The sequence below is a fragment of the Eutrigla gurnardus genome (assembly GCF_963514095.1).
Source record: "Eutrigla gurnardus genome assembly, chromosome: 14".
NCBI classification, from domain to species: domain Eukaryota; kingdom Metazoa; phylum Chordata; class Actinopteri; order Perciformes; family Triglidae; genus Eutrigla; species Eutrigla gurnardus.
In genome coordinates this window covers 13,567,293-13,590,490 of record NC_139937.1, presented here as the reverse complement: position 1 = coordinate 13,590,490, position 23,198 = coordinate 13,567,293, and the positions used below count along the sequence as shown (strand labels likewise).

Here is a 23,198-nt window from a genome sequence, read left to right as displayed (position 1 = left end):
ATTCAAGTGCAAGTATGAAGAGTATTTTTGGTGGCATTCCTGGCTGCCGTGTCACTGTGATGTTGTGTTTGAAGTGTTGCACTGTGTGCCTTTTGTTTTCTGTCTGGATTACAGGAGGCCCTTGCAAGTTTTGACCTGCTCGCTACACACGGCCTGTCTCATGATCCCATGCCCGTTTACGACGAGGAGAATAGGTAATGACTGTCGTCCCATGTGTCTTTTCACGATGGTGTCAATGATCTATCTATCTAGCGCCGAAAGCACAAGAGAAAAAGTGGAAGAAACGGATTAGACGGTGTACTTATCTGCTCTCATGTGATGCCAACATTTGCACGTCGGGGCTAAACAGCTTACAGAAGTAACGTAACCCAGAGCCGGGCCACGAAGCATTCCATTAGCTAATTGCATTTTGTGAGGTTACAGGTTAAAAGTTTTAAAAACGATAGCTGTTCTCTTCTGTTTTTTTTATTGGATTCGATGTAGTTTACATTCCAGCAGGCCCAGTCAATGTTACCCAAGATAAGTTACATTTGCCAAACACGTTGGCTAGTTCTCATCCTGAAAGAGTGTCTAGGGGAGAAAATTCACAAGGCATCTATTTGGCTATTTCCACCCGGGCAAGTTGAATATGCTACTTTATTGCTAATTTATATGCTACTTTAGCAATAGTTGACATAGCCAAAAGGCTTTGTGCCAGAAAGCCTGTTCTGGCGGAAAGATTTTGTAGTAATTGCAAGAGTAGTATTAGCATAAAGAGTGACAAAGTGTATGTAGGCAGTCAGTTGCGGTGGATGAAAAGTCCAGACTTTCACCTGAGAGATGAGGGATTGATCCCTATATAAAGCCTGTTTTGACACTTACTTACTTACACATACAGTTTCTACTTTGTGCCCAGGTCTGGGACAAATAGCATTCTACGGTTTAAATAGCCACATTGGCTCTTCTGCCTGGGTGCAAATGGTATTGTTGGCATGCGTTTGCTTAATTTGTGGTGATAAAAAGGGTATAATGTTAGAACCTCAGTCCCACCCTTTGTCCTCTGGCACACGGGGTTCTCTTGTCTACAAAAACAGATCTCTTTGTAGTGTAACTGGTTGAAACCTACGCTTTGCCAACTATTGTTTGGCTCATGAATGCTTTTATTTTTCTGTGAATGGTCCACAATCATAAAAATTTGGCTGCTCCTGTTTTACAGGGTTCTCTTTTTAAGAGCAGCCACCTGAAACCATTTAAAGTCAGCCAGCGTTTTTCAGTCAGAACACTAGCTTAATTACCTAGCTAGCTAAACAGTTGAATATAGAACATAGCAAAAGGCTGCTTTTGTCTACCTCTGAAATCAAGGACAAATTATTGATAATTTTCAGTGGAAATCTGCCGCTGTTGTATTTAAATTCATATTTATTTGACAAACTTAGCTATAGGAGGGGCTTAACAACCAGATAATCAGCCTAATGGAGTATGTTGTACTCACAATGTAATTTTAAAAAAGTATGTCATGGCAAATATGTTGAACATATTTTGAAAATGTAGTAAAATCAATCAGCTACATATGTGAGATGTCGAGCCATAATATATGTGTCAGTGCTGTGTATGAGCCGGAATCAGCTGCAGAAGGCTTTCCATGGACTGAGCTGCAGTGTCCAGTATCTTAGCCAGTCTTAAAATCAGGATGCACTCTATGTAATCGTACGTCCAGGCTTAATTTTGGATGTATTCAGGTCGTTACATCCAAATAACTCCCATCTCTGCATATTCTGTCTCAGTAAACTGCTTACATCCTACCCCCCCTCTGTTTCAGTCACGGTACCCACTGTGCAGGGGAAGTTGCCATGGAGGCCAACAACTCCTACTGCGGTGTAGGCATCGCCTTCAATGCCAGGATCGGAGGTGAGGAAAACAATACAGCCTCATCTCTCAAGACAGTGGGAGGCAGTGCATTGTGGGTGGACTGCTGTGGCCAAGACCATGACATGGCATTTTCAAAAACACTTGTAGTAGGTCACTTATTTCTTTTAAAGTAGTCACTATCATGTAATATTATATATAAAAAAAATAACAACTAATGTTTTCCATGAACATTATCAGTACAAGGTGGATGTTTTTGTGTGGCGTTCAGCATCGAGGACTTATGTGCTCCTTTTCTGGTGCATACTTGTATTTTTAGTAACTGCTAGAATATGTTTGCATGCTTTAATGCTAAAACAAAACACGTTATCTATCCATCCTGGCTGTGCTGCAGCCTCTCTCTGAAAAGCTCTGTTTAACCTCCTGTCCCTCCCTCCCAAAAAGCCCAGTCTGCTCTGATTGGTCAGCTGGCCCACTCTGTTTGGTCAACCAACGAGATTTGAATTGAGGCTGTTTCTGTGTGGGAGAGAAACTCCATTTGGGCATGGACTTTAGGCTTTGCACCTCCGGAGATTTTTATATGCTCAAAAAGCGTTATAACACACTCGAGGAAATAAAATGCAGAAAAGCATAATGGGTCCTCTTTGACAGACTGAAGGAGAATACTATGGGAAAACTACCGAAACTGTTGGAAAGAAATTGTGACAAGATGTCTTGAACCCAACCTTATTCAACTTTCCCTCAGAAAACAGGTGAAAAATGCATTCAATTTATAAAACATTTAAAAAAGCATAGCCCCCCTTTATTAACGAACATTGTGTTGACTAAAAAAAAACTAAATTTAGCATGTTTTTTTTATGTTCAACCACTTCTGACAGCAAAAACATGCATGTTACAACTTCCTACAACATTGTAAATTATGCTAAAGCAAAGGGCTAGGTGCCATATTTGGTTAGGTTGAATATGAACATGTATGATTTGTTTTAGTTTGTTTCCTCACGGTCTCCTAGTTTTTGTTAATTTAGTCTATTGTGCCAAATCACAGCTGAAAATAGCCTCATCAACTGTGAAGTCACATGTCGGCTTGGAAGTCTTTAAGAGAAAGTTCCACTTTTATGTGATCCTAAACATTTCTTGAAAAAGCAAAAGAGCGTGCGGGAGTAAGTCATTTATTTTGTGTGTACGACTTTGGGTTTGTGTGACAGCAACAGGCGACACGGTGACTGGCTGCTACTGAGCCGTGCTGACCCTCTTTAACAGCTCATTCTTTAGTGGGAGCTTCAGTAATGGCTTTTTTTAGTGTTGGTTGTAACATTGGCGAGGGATGAATGAACCGAATGCAGAAGATCTCCCATTTTCCGGTGTGAAATCAAAGATTTTTATAGGATACTCTAAGAGTGCTATAAACCAAAAGTTAATGAGGAGTACATGATGTGTTTGAGTAAGAAAACAGCAATCGGATCCAAACACAGGACGCTAATACAGCGGCGTCATCAGCACCAAACGTGGAGTATGAATAGAGGAAACCCTCGGTTGAACTCTGACGTCTGAACTCTGCACTGTGACCTTTAACCCGTGACCCTCCCTCATTTGTCAGAGGCTGATGAGAGCAGAATTGACTAGAAGAGGAGGGGAAAGAAACTGTTTATGAGACGAATCTCTTTTTGTAGGTATTGTTAATTTCACCTTGCTGAGTCTTATTTTATCCCGACGCACAAACAGAGTTTGACACACAGGAGACGAAGGGGCAAGACCCAAATGAAACATGCATGTGGAGCTACTGGGCGTTGTTTAGACCTGGTCCCGCTGTCTGACAACGAGGGCCGCCTGAGCCTCGCCTCTCCGCGTGCTTCTGTTTTCCTTGAAATGCTCAGTGAACGCATGTGCTCCTGTTAGATTTGATGTCGTTTTAAGTATACAAGTAATGTGCGGATGTGATGAATCGACAGAAAGAAGACGAGTTAAGCATGATGAGTCATCTTGAATGTGTTGTTTGTCACACAAAAGCGGTCGTCTTTTCATTTGGAATACATTTTTTGATGCATTGCAAGCAGATTATATTTAGTCAATTAGAAGAAGAGATCAACTTTCTTTTTTAACAATTCAATCATCAGACAAGCTCAAGGATATCCTTCAGTGAAAACTCATGTGAAAATCCGCCCCGGGTAAATTGAGAGTAGAGAGTAAGGACATTTGTGTGAAAATTTATTTTTTGTTTTTTTGTGCCACATTAAGCAGTCTTAAAGTGGCTATAATTAATATTTTATTGATATCAGATCACATGACTTGTATGTGAAAAGTTTGCCCTCAGTTTTATAGCATCTTTCTGCTATTAGTTTTGGTATCCCAGCATGCAGCTTTACCGCTTCGGTTCACTCTCACCGACATGGCGTCATTTTAGTCATAGCAAAAACATTTTAGTCATAGCAAAAACATTTTACTCATAGCTAAAACATTTTAGTCATAGCTAAAACATTTTAGTCATAGCAAAAACATTTTACTCATAGCTAAAACATTTTAGTCATAGCAAAAACATTTTAGTCATAGCAAAAAAAGCTATCCTATCCAGCACCTAACAGATAAGCAGACAAAGATATCGACTAGCCAGTGAACATAGTGCAGTGTTAAGCAGGTTCAAGGAAGAATGGATCATTAATCCCTCCAAATACAATATTCAGTGTACAGGAGAACACAATCGTGTTCCTTTAGTGCTACAGTGGAAACAATGATAACAGATCTAAAAAAAAAAGAAAGACAAAGCCATGCACAAACACAGTACTGCACAGTAGCACAAGGAGTATTAAGCTGTATGTGTCCGCAGCAGCCAGCAGGGAGCGACGCACCGTGGAGGGGGCCGCCACAGATGACGTATGTGCTATGAGCAGACGAAGGCATTTATGCTCAACGACGACATTGTCCGTTGTTGTATTGAAAATAAAATAAAGAAAATAGTCTGTGAAGAAGCAAGAATCTGGTGAATGTTACTGGCAAAACGCCACAGAACAAACACAAAACTGTAAACTCAATCAATCTCAATTTGAAAGGAGTGAATTATTTTAATAAAAACAGAGGTTGAAGGTTTAATATCCTGTTTTTGAATCGGCTGGCAAAATATTAACCCAATTGTAGATTTCTAAAATCTAAAGCTTTTAAAAAATAATTGGCTTTTTTTTTTAAATATATATATTTTTTAATGTTTCTAAAGAATGCTGTTGGCAGCCTTGTGGTCCTGCCTTGATGCTGCTGAACCTTTTCCAGTCGGCAGTGGGTTGAACGGTCCATTAAAGGGAAGACAGTAGCCTTTGATACTGCTGGTGATCAGGAGAGTTGGTGGGGACCAAAACAGAGATAAAAGACGATGATTATATTCAGGCCTTGCATTATAATTAAGTTATGGCACGATATGGAGACTTGATGTCGATCATTTTTGTTCACCTCATTGTGTTTCCATGGGTGTTTCTTTTCATGAGGATGTCACCATGATGATGACAGATTGAACAGCAGGGGTTTCCCTGCCATTATAAGACTTACACTGTGCAGACATGGCACACAGCCTGCTAGTCCATTTTATTAATTATTATGGTTGTGCGATTTATTTGATTTATGTTTTATTTATTTAGAATATTGCTAAAAAAGAAACTCACAATTTTCTGAATATTCTTAAGAATGAAACGCCAGTCCCTTGATAAGGTTGTTCTCGCCTAATGATAACATTATAATATATATATTATCGTTTATAAGAGGGGCATAAAATGTTCTTAAAATGACAATAATCGTATTTGTTGCAATTATTTCTGGAGCATTATATTGTGTAACAAGTGTAAACGTATGTGTCAAAGTTACCGGTATTGACGATAACATTTTAAAAATTAAATATTGATATTATGTTAATGATACACATATGATAATATTGTATTTATAATACAACACCTCTTAAATCATGCTGTTGTGATGAATCAAACTGATTTAATTTGACTGATATCATTATTATGTATTCAAATTTGACATTTTCTATAGATATTGCAACAATAACGTTATTTGGCGGTCATAGTCGGGGATCAGTTTCTTATGAATAATTGTTGCCATCAGAATTGAACTGAGGAAAAGTTATGTAATGTGAAGTAATCCATATTTCCAACCATACTTTATGTGCGTTATTTGCGCTGCCAATCTCCACTTTGACAGCACGCTAAGTTAGAAGACACCGTCTAGGCTCCCTGGAGCAAAGAAGCAGACAGAAACAGGAAGATATATGAAAGAAGAGGAAAAAATAGGCACAAATAGCTCACAAAGACAGGAACATGAGAAAGAGAGTGAAGACACCAGGAGCAGACTCTACTATAGGCCTGTAAGTGTGCTTGCGATGGGCTTGTGATGTATTTGCACCTCAGGTACTATGTCACAGCTCTTTTACTGTATTAACTTAATGTAGTTGGCATACCCCAATCATTTTTACGACGCAAAAGCCCACATCTGTGTGTCCAAGCAGCACCACGATACATTTTTGAAAAACTGTTTTTGTTTTCTCCACAAGCCTCCCCGCGAACTCTGATCCGTGTGACCTTTTCAATCCGTCTCAGGTATCCGCTTGTTGGACGGCTCTGTCACCGATGCCATGGAGGCCACAGCTCTGACCTTCAACATCCACTTCATCGACATCTACGTCTGCAGTTGGGGCCCGCCGGACGACGGGGCCACGATGGACGGGCCGCACAGCCTGACAGCGCGCGCCCTTCAGCTAGGAGCTCACAAGGCACGGCTTTCATGTCGGGGTTCACGCTGCTGTCTGTCAGATGTAAAGCAGACATCCACACCGCCAGCGGAGCGGAGATCAGAGAGGACAGAATTCAGTGTCGGGATTATGTAGATGCATTTAAATAGACACTTATTTATTTTCAAGGGTTTACAAAGTGTCCGTTCGTATCGGTGAGATTATAGAGGGATTTAGAAATGTATTGAAAATTGGTCCAATTAAAACTTGACTACATAAGTTATCTTTCCATCGGTCTTTGGGACTTCTGTGCAATTCTTTTTCGGCTGTTTTGAGATACAATCCTATTGTGTTGATTCATTCCATGAAATGGATGGATTACAAAACGGACACAGCAGGGGCCAAGGGTTCAGAGGGTCCCAACGTCCCACTGAGGTGTTTGAAGTGGCAGTTATCATTTCACCGTTGATAGTCATCTTTTACGTGTGTGAGCCCAGGGGCCCTTATTATTATTCGTCCATGTTTTAAATGTATTCAAAATCTGACCTCTGGCATTTCTCCATTTTTGGGGGATTTCAGCTTTTGCGACATGTGCCTTGTAGCTTTAGTTCACTTTAGTTTCACTTCTGATTTGTGTTATCTGTGCTTGTGAATTCACTGAAATATGATACATTTTATTCATCCATACGGTGTTGAAACAAACAGATTTCCCTTTATCAGAACAACTATCAATAAAACTTAAAGGTTGAGTAGGTGATTCTATTCAGAAACACTTTCTTTTATATTACTTAAAATCCTCATAACAAATAACATACAATAAATGAAATACTCTGAAATAAAATAAAAATGTCATCTGTGGTCGAGGACTGTAAAAACCCCGACCAATCAAAAAAGTCCGGCCGGAGAAAATAATTGGACGTTCTGCCTGTCTGTAAATGCTTACTTCCTGATTGGGAGCACCCTGCCGATCTCGAACACTCGTTTGGCGTTCTGGGGGAGCGGCACTGAACAGAGGTCTAAAAATAGGGGGCGGGACATTTCCGGTTTAGCGATGCATTCAAAGTCAAAGTTTCTGTGTTTTTTCAAAATGACCTACTCTGCCTTTAAGTGAAAAAATGACCACATTTCCTTATATTGTCGTGGAACAACCATCACTATCCAAAGGTTTCATGACTGTAAAGAGCTTCACTAAAGAACACTAATGAAAAATGCCCAATATAAAAATAATATTTAGGAAAAAAAATGCATTTTCTAGTCAAAGGAATCCTATATTTCCTCCCTATGATCATGCCCTATGTAACTATATACAGTGTGATGTATATTTCCATGTGGCATTTGAAATGCTCTGCTGTCCGCTAGATGGAAACATTCTTTATGAAATCCATTTTTTCCCCTCCCTCTTTAGCTTTGACTTCCCCCTGTTTGTGTTTTCAGGGCCGAGGTGGGAAGGGCAGCATCTTTGTGTGGGCGGCAGGTAATGGCGGAATTCGCCATGACCACTGCGGTGCAGACGGTTACATTAACTCCATCTACAACATTGCCATCGGCGCTGTCTCTCAAACGGGGAAGCCCGCCCCCTTCGGCGAGGCCTGCCCCGGTGTGATGGCCGTCACTCTGACAGGGACCGGCGTGGGAGGCCCGCTACCACTGGTTAGTGTGCATGCACTGCCTAGCACATCTTACAACAGTGTTTATCATTAATGAGTGTGTGTGTGTGAGAGAGAGAGAGTGAGAGTCTGCCAGCAGCCCTGCTCTTTGGCTCTTGTGAGCTGTTAGAAGCCTGTTAAAGAGCAGCGACTGGTGTGATATTTATAGAGGCCTGCCAAATGACCTAGGTGACTGCTGGGCGCGCACACACACACGCAGAAGCAAACGAGTGTTAATTGGAGGTAAAGCATGGCTGCAGTGGCTGAGAAAAGGGAGAGGAAGAAGCCGAGGTGTTGATAACGGAGGTAGCGGTGAAAAAGCCAGGAAGAAAGTTGGTGCCAACTCCCGGGCTGCAGAAACACGAGAAACAGAAACAGCCAATTTTGTCAGTGCGATATCACCTCTGTCCGCCCTTTTCCACCTCGTATTAGGAGGTGGTCAGATTAGACACCAGTCTTTTTTAATCATCATCTCTGTAAAACTATGTTGACATGTTCTACCGTTCTATCAGTGTGGGAGCATCAGTCTTTTTCCCAAAAAAACACCCACTGAAATACGTTTCAGAGGAGACAGAAGGGCTTACAGGCACCCATCTTTTTACTGTATATACATCCACATACTGCGTCTTATAAGACATGTTGTTTTCTCTCCAGATCACTGTGACCAACATGGGGGACGGCTGTGTCAGACACTTTGCAGGAACGTCCAGCGCCGCCCCAATCGCTGCAGGGATTCTGGCTCTGATGTTGGAAGTGAAGTGAGTGTCTCTTCGTACACCGGCGTTACTACAGTCTCATCCTACATCACTGAAATCAATCATAGCACTGACATCCAAACACTGAGTGAAGTTTATAAAGAATGAAGAACACAGACATCAGTCAGTATCAGTCATCCGTCCCGTCCTCCTCTCTCTCCGCTGGTGTGATTCACTGCCTGCAGGTGCCGCTTGCAGAGGGGGGAGGGGCCGCTTTGTCTCCGCCGGCGGCTCGAAGTTTACAAAGAGTTACACAATTTTAAGATGCTGGGCGAACTAAGCTCAGCAGTTACATACATACATACAAGCAGCTTCTGCTTTAGCTTGTGCAGCCGTGGGTTACCTTTGCACATATATATTCTGAAGTTAATTAAATAATAACAGAGGCTCCAGAGTCAAGATGGCAACAACTTCACGCCATCAATCCCACCCTTCACAATAAAAGCCCTGGACGCATGCACTGATTCTCCACTAGGTAAAAGGAACTAGACAGAGACAGCAGATTGAAATATCACCCTTCTACATGTTTTCATCATGTTTATGCTTTTCAAACAGGTGTATTGATCATTTATTTATTGCACTTACGAAAAGTAACAAGCGTAGTTGTCTTCAACTCACTTCACTCTCTCCTTCTCTCTGAGCTCAGCCGCGACAGAGCAGGCAAGAGGCTACGCAATGATTATAAATATACTCCCTTTGGACCCAGGCCCCCTTTAATAGCAGGTTTTTTTTAACCATCACTAAATAAAATGATTTTTCTTATTCAATGCTTTACAGGCACTCTCTTTACAATGTTGTACCAATAGTATTGTCAGTATTATTTGTTCACATATTTAAGACCACATCCCCCCTGTGCTTTCTTTTACAGAGCTATGTTGTTGCTATTTTCACCCACGTCCCTCCTTAAAACCATGTCTTTGTTTTCTCTGCAGGAGAACACTTTGAAGTAATTTTCATTTTAATGTGCACTGCTGCAAGGAAATCTGAAATCTTCCCTCAGTTTGTTCTGGGAGTACACAGTGACCTCCTTCTGCTATAAATCAATCCAGCACATTGAATATTTGACTTTTCAGTTAATCTATTACTTATGCAATTATCAATTAATTGTTTTATGTTATCAAGCAATGGATTAATAATGTCAACACTAAAAGAGTGTTGTTAAAATAATAATATTATAATCTTGTGACTCATCTATGCCCTTTTTCCCATTCTTTCTATTTTTTTTCTTAAAGTTCCAGCGAAACAGAAGTTCGAGCCTCGTTAGCTTCTGCACTGTGACGTATTTCATGGTGAAACTAAATGGTTGAGCCCTATACAGTTACTAGAAGGATTTAAATCAAATCCTTTGTTTTTGATTGGACTGCTAAAAACTGCTCACCAACTGGAAATACTGGGTTCAAGTGAGGTGTGGCCCCTGGGAAGAGCAGGAGGGAGGACAGTCATGTGCCGTTTCTTGCCGTTTTTTGAATTTCTCTGACGATCTCCGCGATTGGCCGTCAGAAGTCACAGAATCTTGTTGTCTCTCCAGTTAGACATTTTCATTGGCGTCTTTGTGTAAATGAACCCTCTTCATCACACTGAGATGTTTATATTCATATGGTCCACCTTCCATGGACTTTGTAGTAGGACGCTGGCAGTGTAAGTACATTTAATGTCCAGTCCGAATGATTCAGTCGTTGGGTAACGTCGAGGTAAGTTTGGGGTTGAAGGGCATGTGCGAAATGGGCTTCAGCTCCCCCATTGTTGCACATCATCTTTAGCTCCTTTCTTTCTGTTTCTGTCTAAACCGGCAAATATATCTCCTCGCTCCCTTTTCTCCTCTGCCTCTTTTGTCTCGTCTGCCACTTCCTACCATTTCCCAAGCCCCCTTTTTTTCCTCATCCCTCTTAACTTGCCAGCTGTCGGTGTGGCCTCGGGCCTGGTGTTTTGTGGTGGTATCAGCGGCGTCTACGCCTCCTTCATGTTATGGATGGTACTAGAGGCCAGCTTTACTGCTCCAGCTGTCATGCCACGGCGTCTCAGTCTCAGTCGCTTGGCTGTAAAATGGAGCGTGGGGTCCCCTGGGCGAGGCGACTCCCAGGACATTACTGTTAAAGGCTTTGTCGTGACCTGCTGCTACTGACTAAACTATATATCACCTCTCCCGCTCAGATCGGCTGCATTCTGCTCACGTCTTTGTGGAGCCGTGCTCTCTCTCTCTCTCTCTGTGTATATCTTTCTCTCTCTCTCTCTCTCTCTCTCTCTGTTTCTCACACTTGCTCATTCTGTGTCTCACTCTTTCTCCCCACATTTTACACAAACACAATCACTCATATATTCAACCGCCTCTCTCTCTCTCTCTCTCTCTCTCTCTCTCTCTCTCTCTCTCTCTCTCTCTCTCTCTCTCTCTCTCTCTCTCTCTCTCTCTCTCTCTCTCAATCTTTCAAACCTAGAGTTTTTTTCTTCTTTCTCTCTGATCCCCATCCATCAGAGACGAGCTTCCCCATATACAGTGTATCCACACGCATCTAAACATGCAGACATGAGGGTACATTTAATACATGTCTTTGGAATTATAGATTTAATCCCCCTTTCAATCATTCTATTATCTCCTGCATTTTCTCCTCGTGCAATTCCGCTCTTAAGCTTTTCCCGTCTCATGCGAAAAATGCTCAGTCGTCTTGCAGTCTTTCGCTTTAACTTTGTTAATTCATAAAATAGGGAAACAAAAGCATATTGGAAAACATGCAAATGCTTACTAGACGTTAGTGAAATTGCACAGACTTGGAAACAATTCAAATTTGTCATAGCTGATATGATATGAAGGGTTTCTGCCGGGAATAGTTATGATATCGCAGATACAAAACGCCTAAATGAGTGTGTTGTCGTCTGTGCTACCGGGATACCCTTCGGTGTTCTGCTACCCTGACAGTGTGAGGGTGTCACTGTCTATCTGTCTCTCTGACACTATGTTGGCCCTTTCTTTCTGTGTTTCCATCCGTCTCCATCCATCCGTCTCGACACCTGTCCAACAAACCATCGGAGTAGATCAATTCTTCGTCCGTCTCTCTGTCTCCGACTGTTTGTTTGTTCACTTTATCACCGTGTCAGCCTCTCTGTCACTTTATGTTTCTTTCATCCGTTCATTCATCCAGTCTGTCCGTCTGCTCAGAGGAAGCTGAACCTTTGATTCAACTGTGATTCACCTCATGCTCTTTACACCTGCAGATCTCCATTCTTCTGTCCACCCTTTCATGCTTACTTGGTGTCTTGTACAAGGTACAAACAATCTCTTAACCTCTTGTAGCCTTTGATAGGAGACATCAAAGTCATCCACTCTGGCTCTAGTGCCCCATGATACTCCAATGTTCATGCATTTTGTTGTATGGCCTCTCGATTCTTGAAATATAAATATTATGACAGATTCACTTCATAAAACAGTGGTTTATGTTTGGAACTCGGGGTCATTGTCAAAGTCGAATGACATCGTGATGTCGTTGCTGTAGATCCTGGTGATTTCACTGATTCCTAGCATACGGCTTGATGTCATCCAGGGTTGCACCACTTCGGAACAGGTTTCTGTAGCAGCTCTTAGTATTGGTCTTGGTGAGGGGGGTTCAGGCCAATGCAGAACAGCAGCGGGGGCAGAGCACCTCCTTGGTATGTGCCACACCGGATGGTAACTTGTGCTGTTGGCTTTGACTTGGCCTCTCGAGTCTTCTTCCACAGCTCATTGAGTCCTTGATGAAGGATGTTAGTGTCCTGTTGATGTTGTACAGCTCCAAGCATTCCAGCATCCATGATTGTGGCTTCGAGTCAGAGGTTTTCTTGTTATCAATCCAGACCGTGCGCAGGTTGGTCTCGAGTGACTGCTTTGTCAACCAGTAGCTGATTGTTGTACTGCATGTATAACAACTCGTTTGTCTCATTTACTGTAGCAGTAGGGATAGTATGTAGTACTGCATTCACATCTTCTAAGACTTGGTATTTTGTCTCTCAGCCATAGCATAATAACATAATAACATATAAAACATTCTCTGTGGGTAGTTGAGGAGTAATCAGCCAGTGATCTCGGTGGGGAGAGCACATGGAAAAGTGAATCCACTTGTTCTAATTGGTCTTAACTCAAACACTCACACAGCGGGGGGTTTGGGGCTTCAGGGCTCCGAGGGCTGAGCCAAGCACGTCGCCCACTGTATACCAGAGCAGAAAGTACCATCATTTTAGTTTTTATCTCTACAGGAAAATATCATCAACTATAGACATCATCAAAATGACGGAAAAGTGTACAATTATTTTGCCGGCTGTGGTGCACGAGGCACAAAAACGTGGCCATGTATACACAAAGAGGTACAATGCAACACACTTCACGTAGCAATTCAGGAAGAAGTGATTACGTTGCATGGTGATAGAATTTTCCTCCTACAAAGATCAGAAATGTAGCGGCCCCTTGTATATATATATATATATATATATATATATATATATATATATATATGCTGGCCTGGGAAAAAAGAGCTAAACCTATGCCACGGCACAGATCTGCACATTCCTGTGGCGGCCGTGTGTGGAGATTTATCTGCACCACTATGCCTGCACTGTGCCTCAGTAGCTGTACAGCCTACGTACCACCAGTCGGTGGTAGCACCCAGTGATTTTAAGCGTGGAATAGCTGGCATCTCTCATTGACAGCAGGTGAAACTAGGTTTAGGGAGAAAACAAGCTAACTAAAGCAACTACCTGCTGAAGTCGTAAGCAAAATACTTGTTAGTCCCATATTTTCAAATGCCGTCGCTGGCCAATCAAGTTACCCAACATGCTTTATTGCCACTGCTTCTGTCGAACCCTGCAGACACACGTGCACAACTGCTGTACTGTACGTGCGTATGTATCTATATATGAACACATTCAAACTTTTTATCATCCGAGCACGCATTCTTTTAAGCATCCGACATGTGTATTGATCTCTCACATTAAACTCATTTGATTTGTGTGTGATAAGTTTATTGTGCTGAACCAGTCATACACACAGACACACACACACACACACACAACCACACACACACACACGTATGCAAATATATATGCACATAAGTACAGACTTACAAATCCAAACTGCCCATCATACAAACACACACACACACACACACACATGTGTGTGTGTTGTCTACATTAACCACAGGAATAAGGGGTGACGCTGGTGGAGTGTATTTAAAGGAGATTGCAGGCATGCAGTTATTGGACTTGGCCTAATTGATAAACCCATTAGTAACACTTGTTCAGATAACATGGGAGGAATCTCAGTCTGCTCACAGTCACTCCAAATGGGTTCACTTAGGCTTTGAGTGCAGCACATTAAGAGAAGATTACAGAGCGATGTGGAGCGCCTTACCAGTCCATGCCTCGCTACTGTGAGATTAATCGAGACGAACTAAGGACAGAGACGGAGAACTCATTAGACTCTGACACTCAACACTCTGTATGTTTGTCTGTCGTCGCACATTATTTGGGGTTCGGTGTGGCTGCATGGATGTGTTTTTTTCTAGACGTATGTGTTTTTGTGCAGTTATGACGAAGCGGGTGTGAGTATGTGCACACGTGTTCGTTTCTCATGCCTTTCAACTAAAAGCTGCGAAGATCTTAACGCGAAGTGTCCAAGCAGAAGATGTGCTTCCTGGGATGAGACAGTGGGGTTGAAACCGCTGCTTGTTTTTGTACCAACACATTATGTCCTGCCGGCTAACAAGCTTGACGGTTAGTGGTGTCTGTTCCTGTTAAAACAGGAAGAGATGAACAAGACAATGGGAAATGCAGTAAAAGACTATAACAGCATCAGTCTCTTCTGGCTCCAGACATGTGAGGATACACTATGGAGCGATGATGGCTCATATTTGATGGAACCGATCCATCTCTGGACATCTCAGGGCACCAAAATGTAAAATCTATAAGATATGTGTAAGCCAATATGAGGCCAGATCACACCTAAGATGCTCATACATCCACATACATTCCATCAACCCACTTCACCTGTGAAAGGCTTTGGTTCTGGTTAGGTGTGTCTTTCTAAAGGTCAGTTACAAATACAATTTCATTTTGAGGATTTGTTATTAACTATTCAATTCAAAAGTCAATTATAATCAATTGAAATCAATTGTACTATTGATGAAAATAACAAAACCCACGTGTGCTCAAACCAACAGAACATAAAGCAGATGGCATTGACTGGTTGTCTGATCTGCAAAAGGCAATTACTGGAAAACTGACTGATCCTATGTTCCACATTTTCATCTTCACAGCGTTTGCAATCATCCAGTTTATTATATTCAAAGGAAGTATGTGACTTGTGCTCCCCGCAGGATTTCATTTTCGACGGTTGTTTACCAGAAAACAAATGTGGAGCGTGATGCTTCGAAATGATCGGGAGCTAACGGTTCTTTTCCTCCGAGTCCCGATCTCGCTCTCTTTCTTCACCCCTCCATCTTTCTGTCCCCTCGATTGCCCATCTTTTGCGCTCTCTCCCCTGGGCTGGACACTTTGTCCTTGCGCTCCCTGTATCCTCCTCCTCCTCCTCCTCCTCCTCCTCCTCTCTGCCCAGGCTTAGTGTGAGTGATAAATTATTCGTGGGCATGCTCCGAGGGCCCAGGGCTGCTCATCCCTGCACACAGAGGACTAGCATTGATCCGGCCTGTGGTTCAACTTAATTGGAAACCCAGTTACACCAGCAACAGACACACTCCGACACACACACACGCAGCACACGCAGATGCACGCGCGCGCGCACTCCCGTCTACTGTAAAGCCGCGTTAATACACACATATGCGCCATTGTACAGTAATACCCACGTGTATAGGTGCGTGGATATTACAAATGTCAACATAATTATACAACACACACAGACGCCCGCAATCCCCACGTGCATTCATGCATTAAAGTGTTACAGAATTAACATCTGCTTAAGTATCAGCCACTGTATGTATGCGTTATGATCTAACATCGCACATATACACACTGCAGGACACAACACAGAGCATTAAAACTCAGAAATTCACATCAGTGTGTTATCTGACACACAAGGACACGTAGATGGACACACACACACACACACACACGCTTTATAGTCACTAAGCCGGCATTCTAAGCAGCACTAAAGAGGAGTAACAGTCCACAGTGGAGCAATATGGAGGCCCAGGGTTATCGATCGGACTGAGACACTGACTATCATACAGCTAATAGATTACATCAGACACATCGGAGCGGCCCAGTCAATGAGGCCTGATCCTATTAACTGGGGATTTGTAAACAGTTGTGTGCTCACTGTGACGGCTGCTGTGCTGCTTTGTGAGTCTTGGCTAGGGGGATGAAGGCTGTGAGGGTCTGGAGGAGGCTCATACATGGTTGCATTCTGCCCCGGTCTCCTGCCAGCTGCAGCCCACAACATGCTTTCAGTGTATTGCGATGTCAGTTCTGTTGTTGATCCTTCAGAGGTGTAAAGTTTTCACATTACTTTAGGTTTTATTTTGAGTCACAGGATGGCTACATGAGGGAATCAGTCTAGTGTTTTTTTTGGTTTGTAAGATACATGTAAGATACAGAGTAGTATGACCAATCATGTTTGAATGGGCTTTGACTGAATGAAGTCTGCATGGAGAGCAAAAAAAGCATGACGCATCCTCCGAAATGTAATCTGGGAACCCACCAGCTATCGTCTGATGATCATTTACCTTTTTCTTGTATCTGCATTCATATGCAGATATCTGTTTATCGAGATGAGACACAAAGTCGTCTCTACACTTCCAATCAATTCCTATATCACAAGTTGCTACTTAACCGTAAACAGTGAGTGCCTCCTGGATATCTGTTATGTGGATAAATACTGGCTGTACTGGAATCCAGGAAATAACGGACATTTCCCCCAGAGGATAAATCGTTGTCATAAAGATGGTTTCCGGGATTGCAGTTCAGTTAAGACAAGAAAACCTCTGTCATTACTGAATTAAAAATCTGTTTATAAATATGTATATATTTATCTATCAAACACCCCGGATTAGCAGAATGACAGAAGAGGCATGGTTTGTGGTCAGTTAGACTTGATTTGACAGTACAAATACATATCCAGAATAAACTTTATTAACTTACTGTATTGCCTGTTTTGCTGCTACATCTCAAGCTTGGATCTTGGCTACCATCGCTGGCTCACAGCAGCATGTTCACAGCTAGCACGTTACTGACCGGCTACAGCTTTGGTAGGAAAAAGATTTATATGAAATATAATCACATGTAACATGTCATATCTAATGAGGGGGGCTAGTGCAGGTAATAGAAAGCCCCTAGAAATCGTCTTAAAGGACTCCTGCTTGAGCTAATCATTTTTTACCTGAGCTGCATATCAAATTCCATAAATAGTGGTTTTGTGCTTTCCTGCAGCAAAACCAATACATTCTCCAGCCTGGATACAAAGGGGCAATGCAGAGAGGGGGGGAAGTGCCTCTATATGAAAGAAAGCTCACAAGTAAACAGCTCAGTTCATCTTAAGTCCATTACACCATAAGCAATACTTCTGTTTAACCAGCACTATGGTGGATGCTGGTCGTGGGGTTTTCAGATTAATTTCGTGGCCTAAACCTATTCACATGTCCCTTCAGGGGCCGTGCAGCAGAGAGGAGTGAACACATTCAGGGAGAGAGAGAGAGAGAGAGAGAGAGAGAGAGAGAGAGAGAGAGAGAGAGAGAGAGAGAGAGAGAGAGAGAGAGAGAGAGAGAGAGAGAGAGAGAGATAGCAGTAAACTGGGTTCCCAGCCAGTGCTGTGTTTTTAAGAGCAAAACGACTTTTCCAAAATAAATAGATCTGTGTTGCCGACTGCTAGGAGAGAGAAAAGCCTTCGGTTCAATAATTAATTCCCGAGTCGAGGGTTTTGGAGAGTCGCTGATTGGGCTGATTCTTTTTTTTTTTTTTTTTTTTATTCTGTTATGATACAAAGGAGGCCGTTTGAAGTAATTTGTCCCAGAGAGAGCTGCTTGGAATACCATACATGCTTTGATTTAGCAAAGCAAATTTAATTTTGTTTGCTTTATGCAAACCAGCCGGGGCCGGGGGGGTTTCTCTGATTCCACCAGAGGGGCGATGGTGGTGGTGGTGGTGCTGATGATGGAGGTGGGGGAGTGCACATAACAGAATCACGCTGCTGCCGCTAATATATGATACACAACGCACACTCACACACACAGACGCATGCAGCGAGCAGCAACAGTTCAAAAGTACAAAGCCTATCCCCCCCTACACACACACACACACACACACACTCACACACACACACACACATACACACACACACACACACACACTCCAATCCCTTTGAATCAAAGCTTAAAATAATTGTTTGTGCGTTGTGTTTTGTTTCATTCTCTCCATCTATTATTAGTGTTACTGGTATTATTCCTATCATGTTGTTTTAGTTGCCTGCTCTCGCTGCTTGCCGGGGTTTTGTTTTATACTGCTAATGAAAGCTTCTCTCCTCGCTTTTGTTCTGTTTTTTTTTTTTTTTTTTTTTATCCGATACGTGAATGGAATACATCTGTTTATATCTGTGCCTGATATTTCCTGAAATGTCTAACGTGCAACGGCACAATAATGAAGAGGCTACTTGTGATTGAGTTGTTTGCGAGGGGTTTTTCTTCACATCCTCGTGTACAACTGTGAAGGTGAAACTCAGCCGCGTGATTGCAGTTGTGTCATTAACGATGGGGGAAAATGAAGTGCACACCTTTATTTACCTCCGCTCTGTCCCACTGTACTGGAGGGATGAAGGCATTTCTTCTCGGGAAGAGGAAGGGCTACTCAGAACGTGTAGCGTAGTGGTTTTCTTATACTCCATTCAACTCATTTTCTTAGGGAACAATAATGAGTTGATAAAGCAGAAAAACCCAATTTCCTTTATGCTTTTTATATCCCGAAAAAGCCCTCGTTGACGGCCCTTTGGTCTTTTGTTATAGAAAACTGAGCTAATATCCTCCAGCTCTCGGCGCAGTTTAAAGGTCTTAATTGGATTCCATTAGTATATTGCTTGACATGACACTTGAGTCCGCTCTATTAGAATTCCCCTGCCTGGGATTAAAACGAAGACTTTTTCTGCATTCGACTCTCTCGGCTCTTTAGTCAGAGTCTCAGATATTCTTTGTGGGAGTCGCAGTTTTTAGTGACACCATCATTACAACCGTGAGCTCGACTTAAAAACATGTGTCTCTGTGTCTCGAGGACCTGCTGTAAAAAAAGGTGTGGCAGTGTCACATTGCATCAGTTTATGTATCAATAAACTTCAGCACTATCATGGTGTATAAGCCTGATAGAATGTGCTGTAATCCTCATAAAACAGGCCTCCAGCCCTTTTTTTCTACACAAGACCAGATCCCACGTTGAGCTCCCTGCAGGTTTCTTTTCAGAGCAGCACGCCGAGTCGAAGCGTTTCCTCTGTGGTTTCGGTCGGTGTAGAACACGGGGCAGGAGGAAGGGTGTGTTTGATGATTTTCTGTTTCATGTCTCTTACCCCAGCCCAGAGCTGACGTGGAGGGATGTTCAGCATGTGATCGCCAAGACGGCAAAGATCCCCGACCCCAAAGAGCCCGGCTGGAACATCAATGCAGCAGGATACCATGTTCACCACAGGTACTGTGATCCATCCATGCAAACACACAAACATGTGGTATCGTCATCGGGGTTCACATTCAAGCCTGGCATTCTAGCTTCTAGCTTTCATAGGCTTCCATCCAAACGGATACTTGCTGTGAGTTACTTTCAATGAGGACACTCTCATTCACATAGCATAAGGACAGGAAACAAGGTCAGCTAGCAACAGCTGGCTCCGTCCAACAACAACAACCTACCGGCATCTCTAAAACTATAATATATTGTATGTTTATTCTGTACGAAAACCAAAGAGTAAAGAAAGTGGTTTTACGGGTATTTATGTGCCAGACTTTTTCTTGGCCAGGAGCAGAAACTTCTTGACCACCACGAGGTTGCCGGGCAACCAGGAAAGACTTGAGGATTACTGCTTCCTCCCAAGAAATAGTCTGGCACATAACCTCCTGTAAAACCATTATGCCGGGCTAGCTGTTCACCCCTTGTTCCACTCTAAGCACTCTTATCTAACTCTTACCATTAATTAGTTATTGGATTAAACAATCTGATAATTGATGACTCAACTGTTCTTTCAAATCAAATTTCACATCAACAATCTGTGGGGAAAAAAAACACACTAACGACACAGGAGATACTACTTGATGATACTAATAATGATTGTGAAATCTTTAAATGATGTGACACCGCTGTTGTTCTTGTGGACATGTTTGTTTAACAGTTGCTTGTCTGTCAGTGTAACATGTCACAGACAGAGAATTATGATTAGTTTAACTGTGTACGGTTGTGGCCATGGAATGTATGATTACAGTAATTATCCCATATGATCTCTAACTGGGATAATTTCAGGTAAATTAAACGGTGTAAAATGTGTCTATAGCTGCATAAACCACCGTCAACGCACAATATGTAATTTTCTGCAGGGGTCTCGCAATGAAAACAATAACAAACGGCTGAGTTTGGTTACATGAAGTAACGTGGGATCATGTGGGTCGTTGCTTCTCCCTGCTAGGTTTCCATCGGTGTTCATCCCTAAGGAGGTTTTTTTTTACCCGGAGATGATTTATCCACAGAGGTTTCCTCAAAACAAACTGATCCAGTGATACAAAACTGGTAAAAACACTGTAGAAGGCAGTTTCATGTTAAAAATATTAACTTTAAAGTAAGGTCAGCTGCAAGTAACCGTGTATTGTGTGTAAAACTCATGTGATTATAAGTTGTCTGGAGTCAACAGTCTGTGATGGATCACACGGGCGGCGTCATCTTTAATGTGCACACACACACACACGTCTACACACTCTCCTCGTATAAAGCGTTTCAACTGCAAAAAGCAGCTTTTTTTTTTATGACAGCCGAGACAGGTGATCTTGTCCGGGGAGGAGTGTCATTGTAATCCTCTAATGTTATTATCACACCCACAGCGTGTCTGAGTGTCCGTACCTGCTCTGATTTATATAGACAGAGGCTGGAGGAAATGGAGCTTCTCCCGCTGACTGCATGAAGCATGAATCTGGGAGGGAGGGAGCCCCGCACTCCTCCAGACATCGTATAAACGCTTTTACAATGCTTTTACAATGTCAGCCAGGCGATGACATATTGGTAATCAGTCATAGCGTTTGTAATGTTTTTCCTCTGCTCTCTGTCTCACTCACCTTAGCATTTCCTCCCCTCATCCCGGCTCTGCCTCACTCTCCTAACCTCTCATTCGAGTTTCTTTCCCCCTCTTTCTGGTTATTATTTCCTCTCGCTGGCTTCCTGTTTCTCTCCTCCATCCCCACTTTCGCAGCACGCCGCGTCGTAAAATAGATTGTAATTACTGTGTTGCTGTGAGAAGAATGGATTAATTAAAATATAATGATGCCGATCACACCAGCGGGCGTCTGTTGAAATCTGTCCATTTAGGGCCTGTGGCTGAGGACTTGTAATGCCCAGATCATACTGCGGCGACCGCGCTAATTATGAAGAATGGTTTATTGCATGGGGACGGACGGATGGGGAAGGACGGATGGACTAATGCAATGAGCAAAGGGTCACTTACCATCAATGAGGTTGTTAGAAAACGTTAAAGATTAGATGTGATATCTGTAATGAGAGGATCTATTCATCAGAAAATTGAAGAAAACACTGAAGCGTATTAGTTATAGTGGGAAGTCACACCTTAGCTGTATGAGTGTAGTCTGTCGTTCGCTAGATTGTGGTTTGATGTCTCAGATGATGGAATATTTTAATGATACATTTTTCTTGATGTTGTTGTGGAATTAATCAGCCAATTGAAATTGATAAAAGCACTTGTCCCATTCCCTTAAAAAGTCCTCAGACACACAGAAAGTTTTTTTTTTTTGTATCATTTCATGTTTGTTTGGGAAAAAATATAAAAGGAAAAATAGTTAGCATTAGCAGTGATTTCAAAAATAGATAAAACAAGGAGAACCACTTACAATTTCAAATTTCATCAGGAGAAAAAATAAAACGGTGCTGATCATTTTCTTTTCAAGTGCAAAAGCAGCACAGAGACGAAGTAAACACCAAATCAAAGTCACGAGCTGAAAGTTGCAATTAGAAAAACAATGCTGCAAATAAGCAACACACAGGCAAATTAAAACACAAAGAAACAACAGGCCTCATCTATACATCGTGAGTAAATGAACGCTCCTGATTTTCACCTCATCTTATCTTGAATCGGCCTATTTGAAGAGATATATGCTTAATAAATCACAATAAGTCTGTATATAAGAAGTGGACGTAATCATGGTGACATCACTCATTGGGAGAGTTGTGAAGTGTCGAGTTTGGCATCTTGGATTTTTACAACCAGTGAAGGAAGTGACCATATTTGGACTGTGGAGGAGTGACAGGTGGATGTGATGAACCAAAGCAGCAGAGCAGCAACTTTACTGCATCTGAGATGATTGAAAAAAGTGAGAAGTAGGGTCATTTTCATAGACGTTAATACAATCGGACTTCTTTTTGCAACTAGAGTCGCCGCCCCCTGATGGCCAGCAGATAGAATGCAAGTTTAAGGCACGTGGCTTCACGTTTCAGACCCGTAGATTGTCCCCCTCATCACAAATTGCTTTCCGTTATTGAAAATATGTACATATTAAATACTTTATGAATGAGCCCAAACAAATGCATCAGATTGTTAAAACTTTTGTTATCTTGCCTTGGACTTGGACACAACAGTTTTATATCTATTATATGGGTCGTCAAAGTGGTGTTGTGTTGCTTCATCTGCTTGCATTTTGTCTGTTTACAAGTGTTTTAGTAAGTTGCAGTGCATTAAGTGCATGAGGGAAGGGTGTAGAGTATTTCCCAGGCTCAGCATGTTGAGTTGAAGATGCAACCGTCCATAAGGTGGCTGGTGTGCACTGAACATAACAGTAGTATAATTAAAAAATCTCATACATCTACCATCTAATTTGCAAAGATTATCCCCCGTAAGCTTCTGGTGATATCGGCCCAAAGAGGACTGAAACAATAAAAGCCCCTAGTGCCTTGGATTGAGCAACAACGGGGTTTGTTTTTTCTCATGTAATAAAATGAACATTTATAAAAGGAAGAATGTCTAATTTCTCCTTTCAAAAGTTACATCCTCTCGCCCCAAATGAGAATATTCAATGGCGATATTGT

At 42.1% G+C, this 23,198-nt stretch overlaps 1 protein-coding gene across 6 annotated transcripts in view; it reads left to right on the top strand.

The window, feature by feature from the left end:
* Window positions 1-23,198, top strand: part of LOC311024072 (furin-like protease kpc-1) — a 173,659-nt gene that overhangs the window by 82,173 nt on the left and 68,288 nt on the right. For all 6 annotated transcript variants that reach the window (XM_084026279.1, XM_084026276.1, XM_084026280.1 and 3 more), the window contains exons 8-13: window positions 115-194; window positions 1,799-1,887; window positions 6,426-6,598; window positions 7,991-8,206; window positions 8,857-8,960; window positions 19,482-19,595. In XM_084026279.1, the coding sequence (XP_083882405.1) occupies window positions 115-194; window positions 1,799-1,887; window positions 6,426-6,598; window positions 7,991-8,206; window positions 8,857-8,960; window positions 19,482-19,595 (776 nt within the window). The remainder of the gene's footprint in view (window positions 1-114; window positions 195-1,798; window positions 1,888-6,425; window positions 6,599-7,990; window positions 8,207-8,856; window positions 8,961-19,481; window positions 19,596-23,198) is intronic.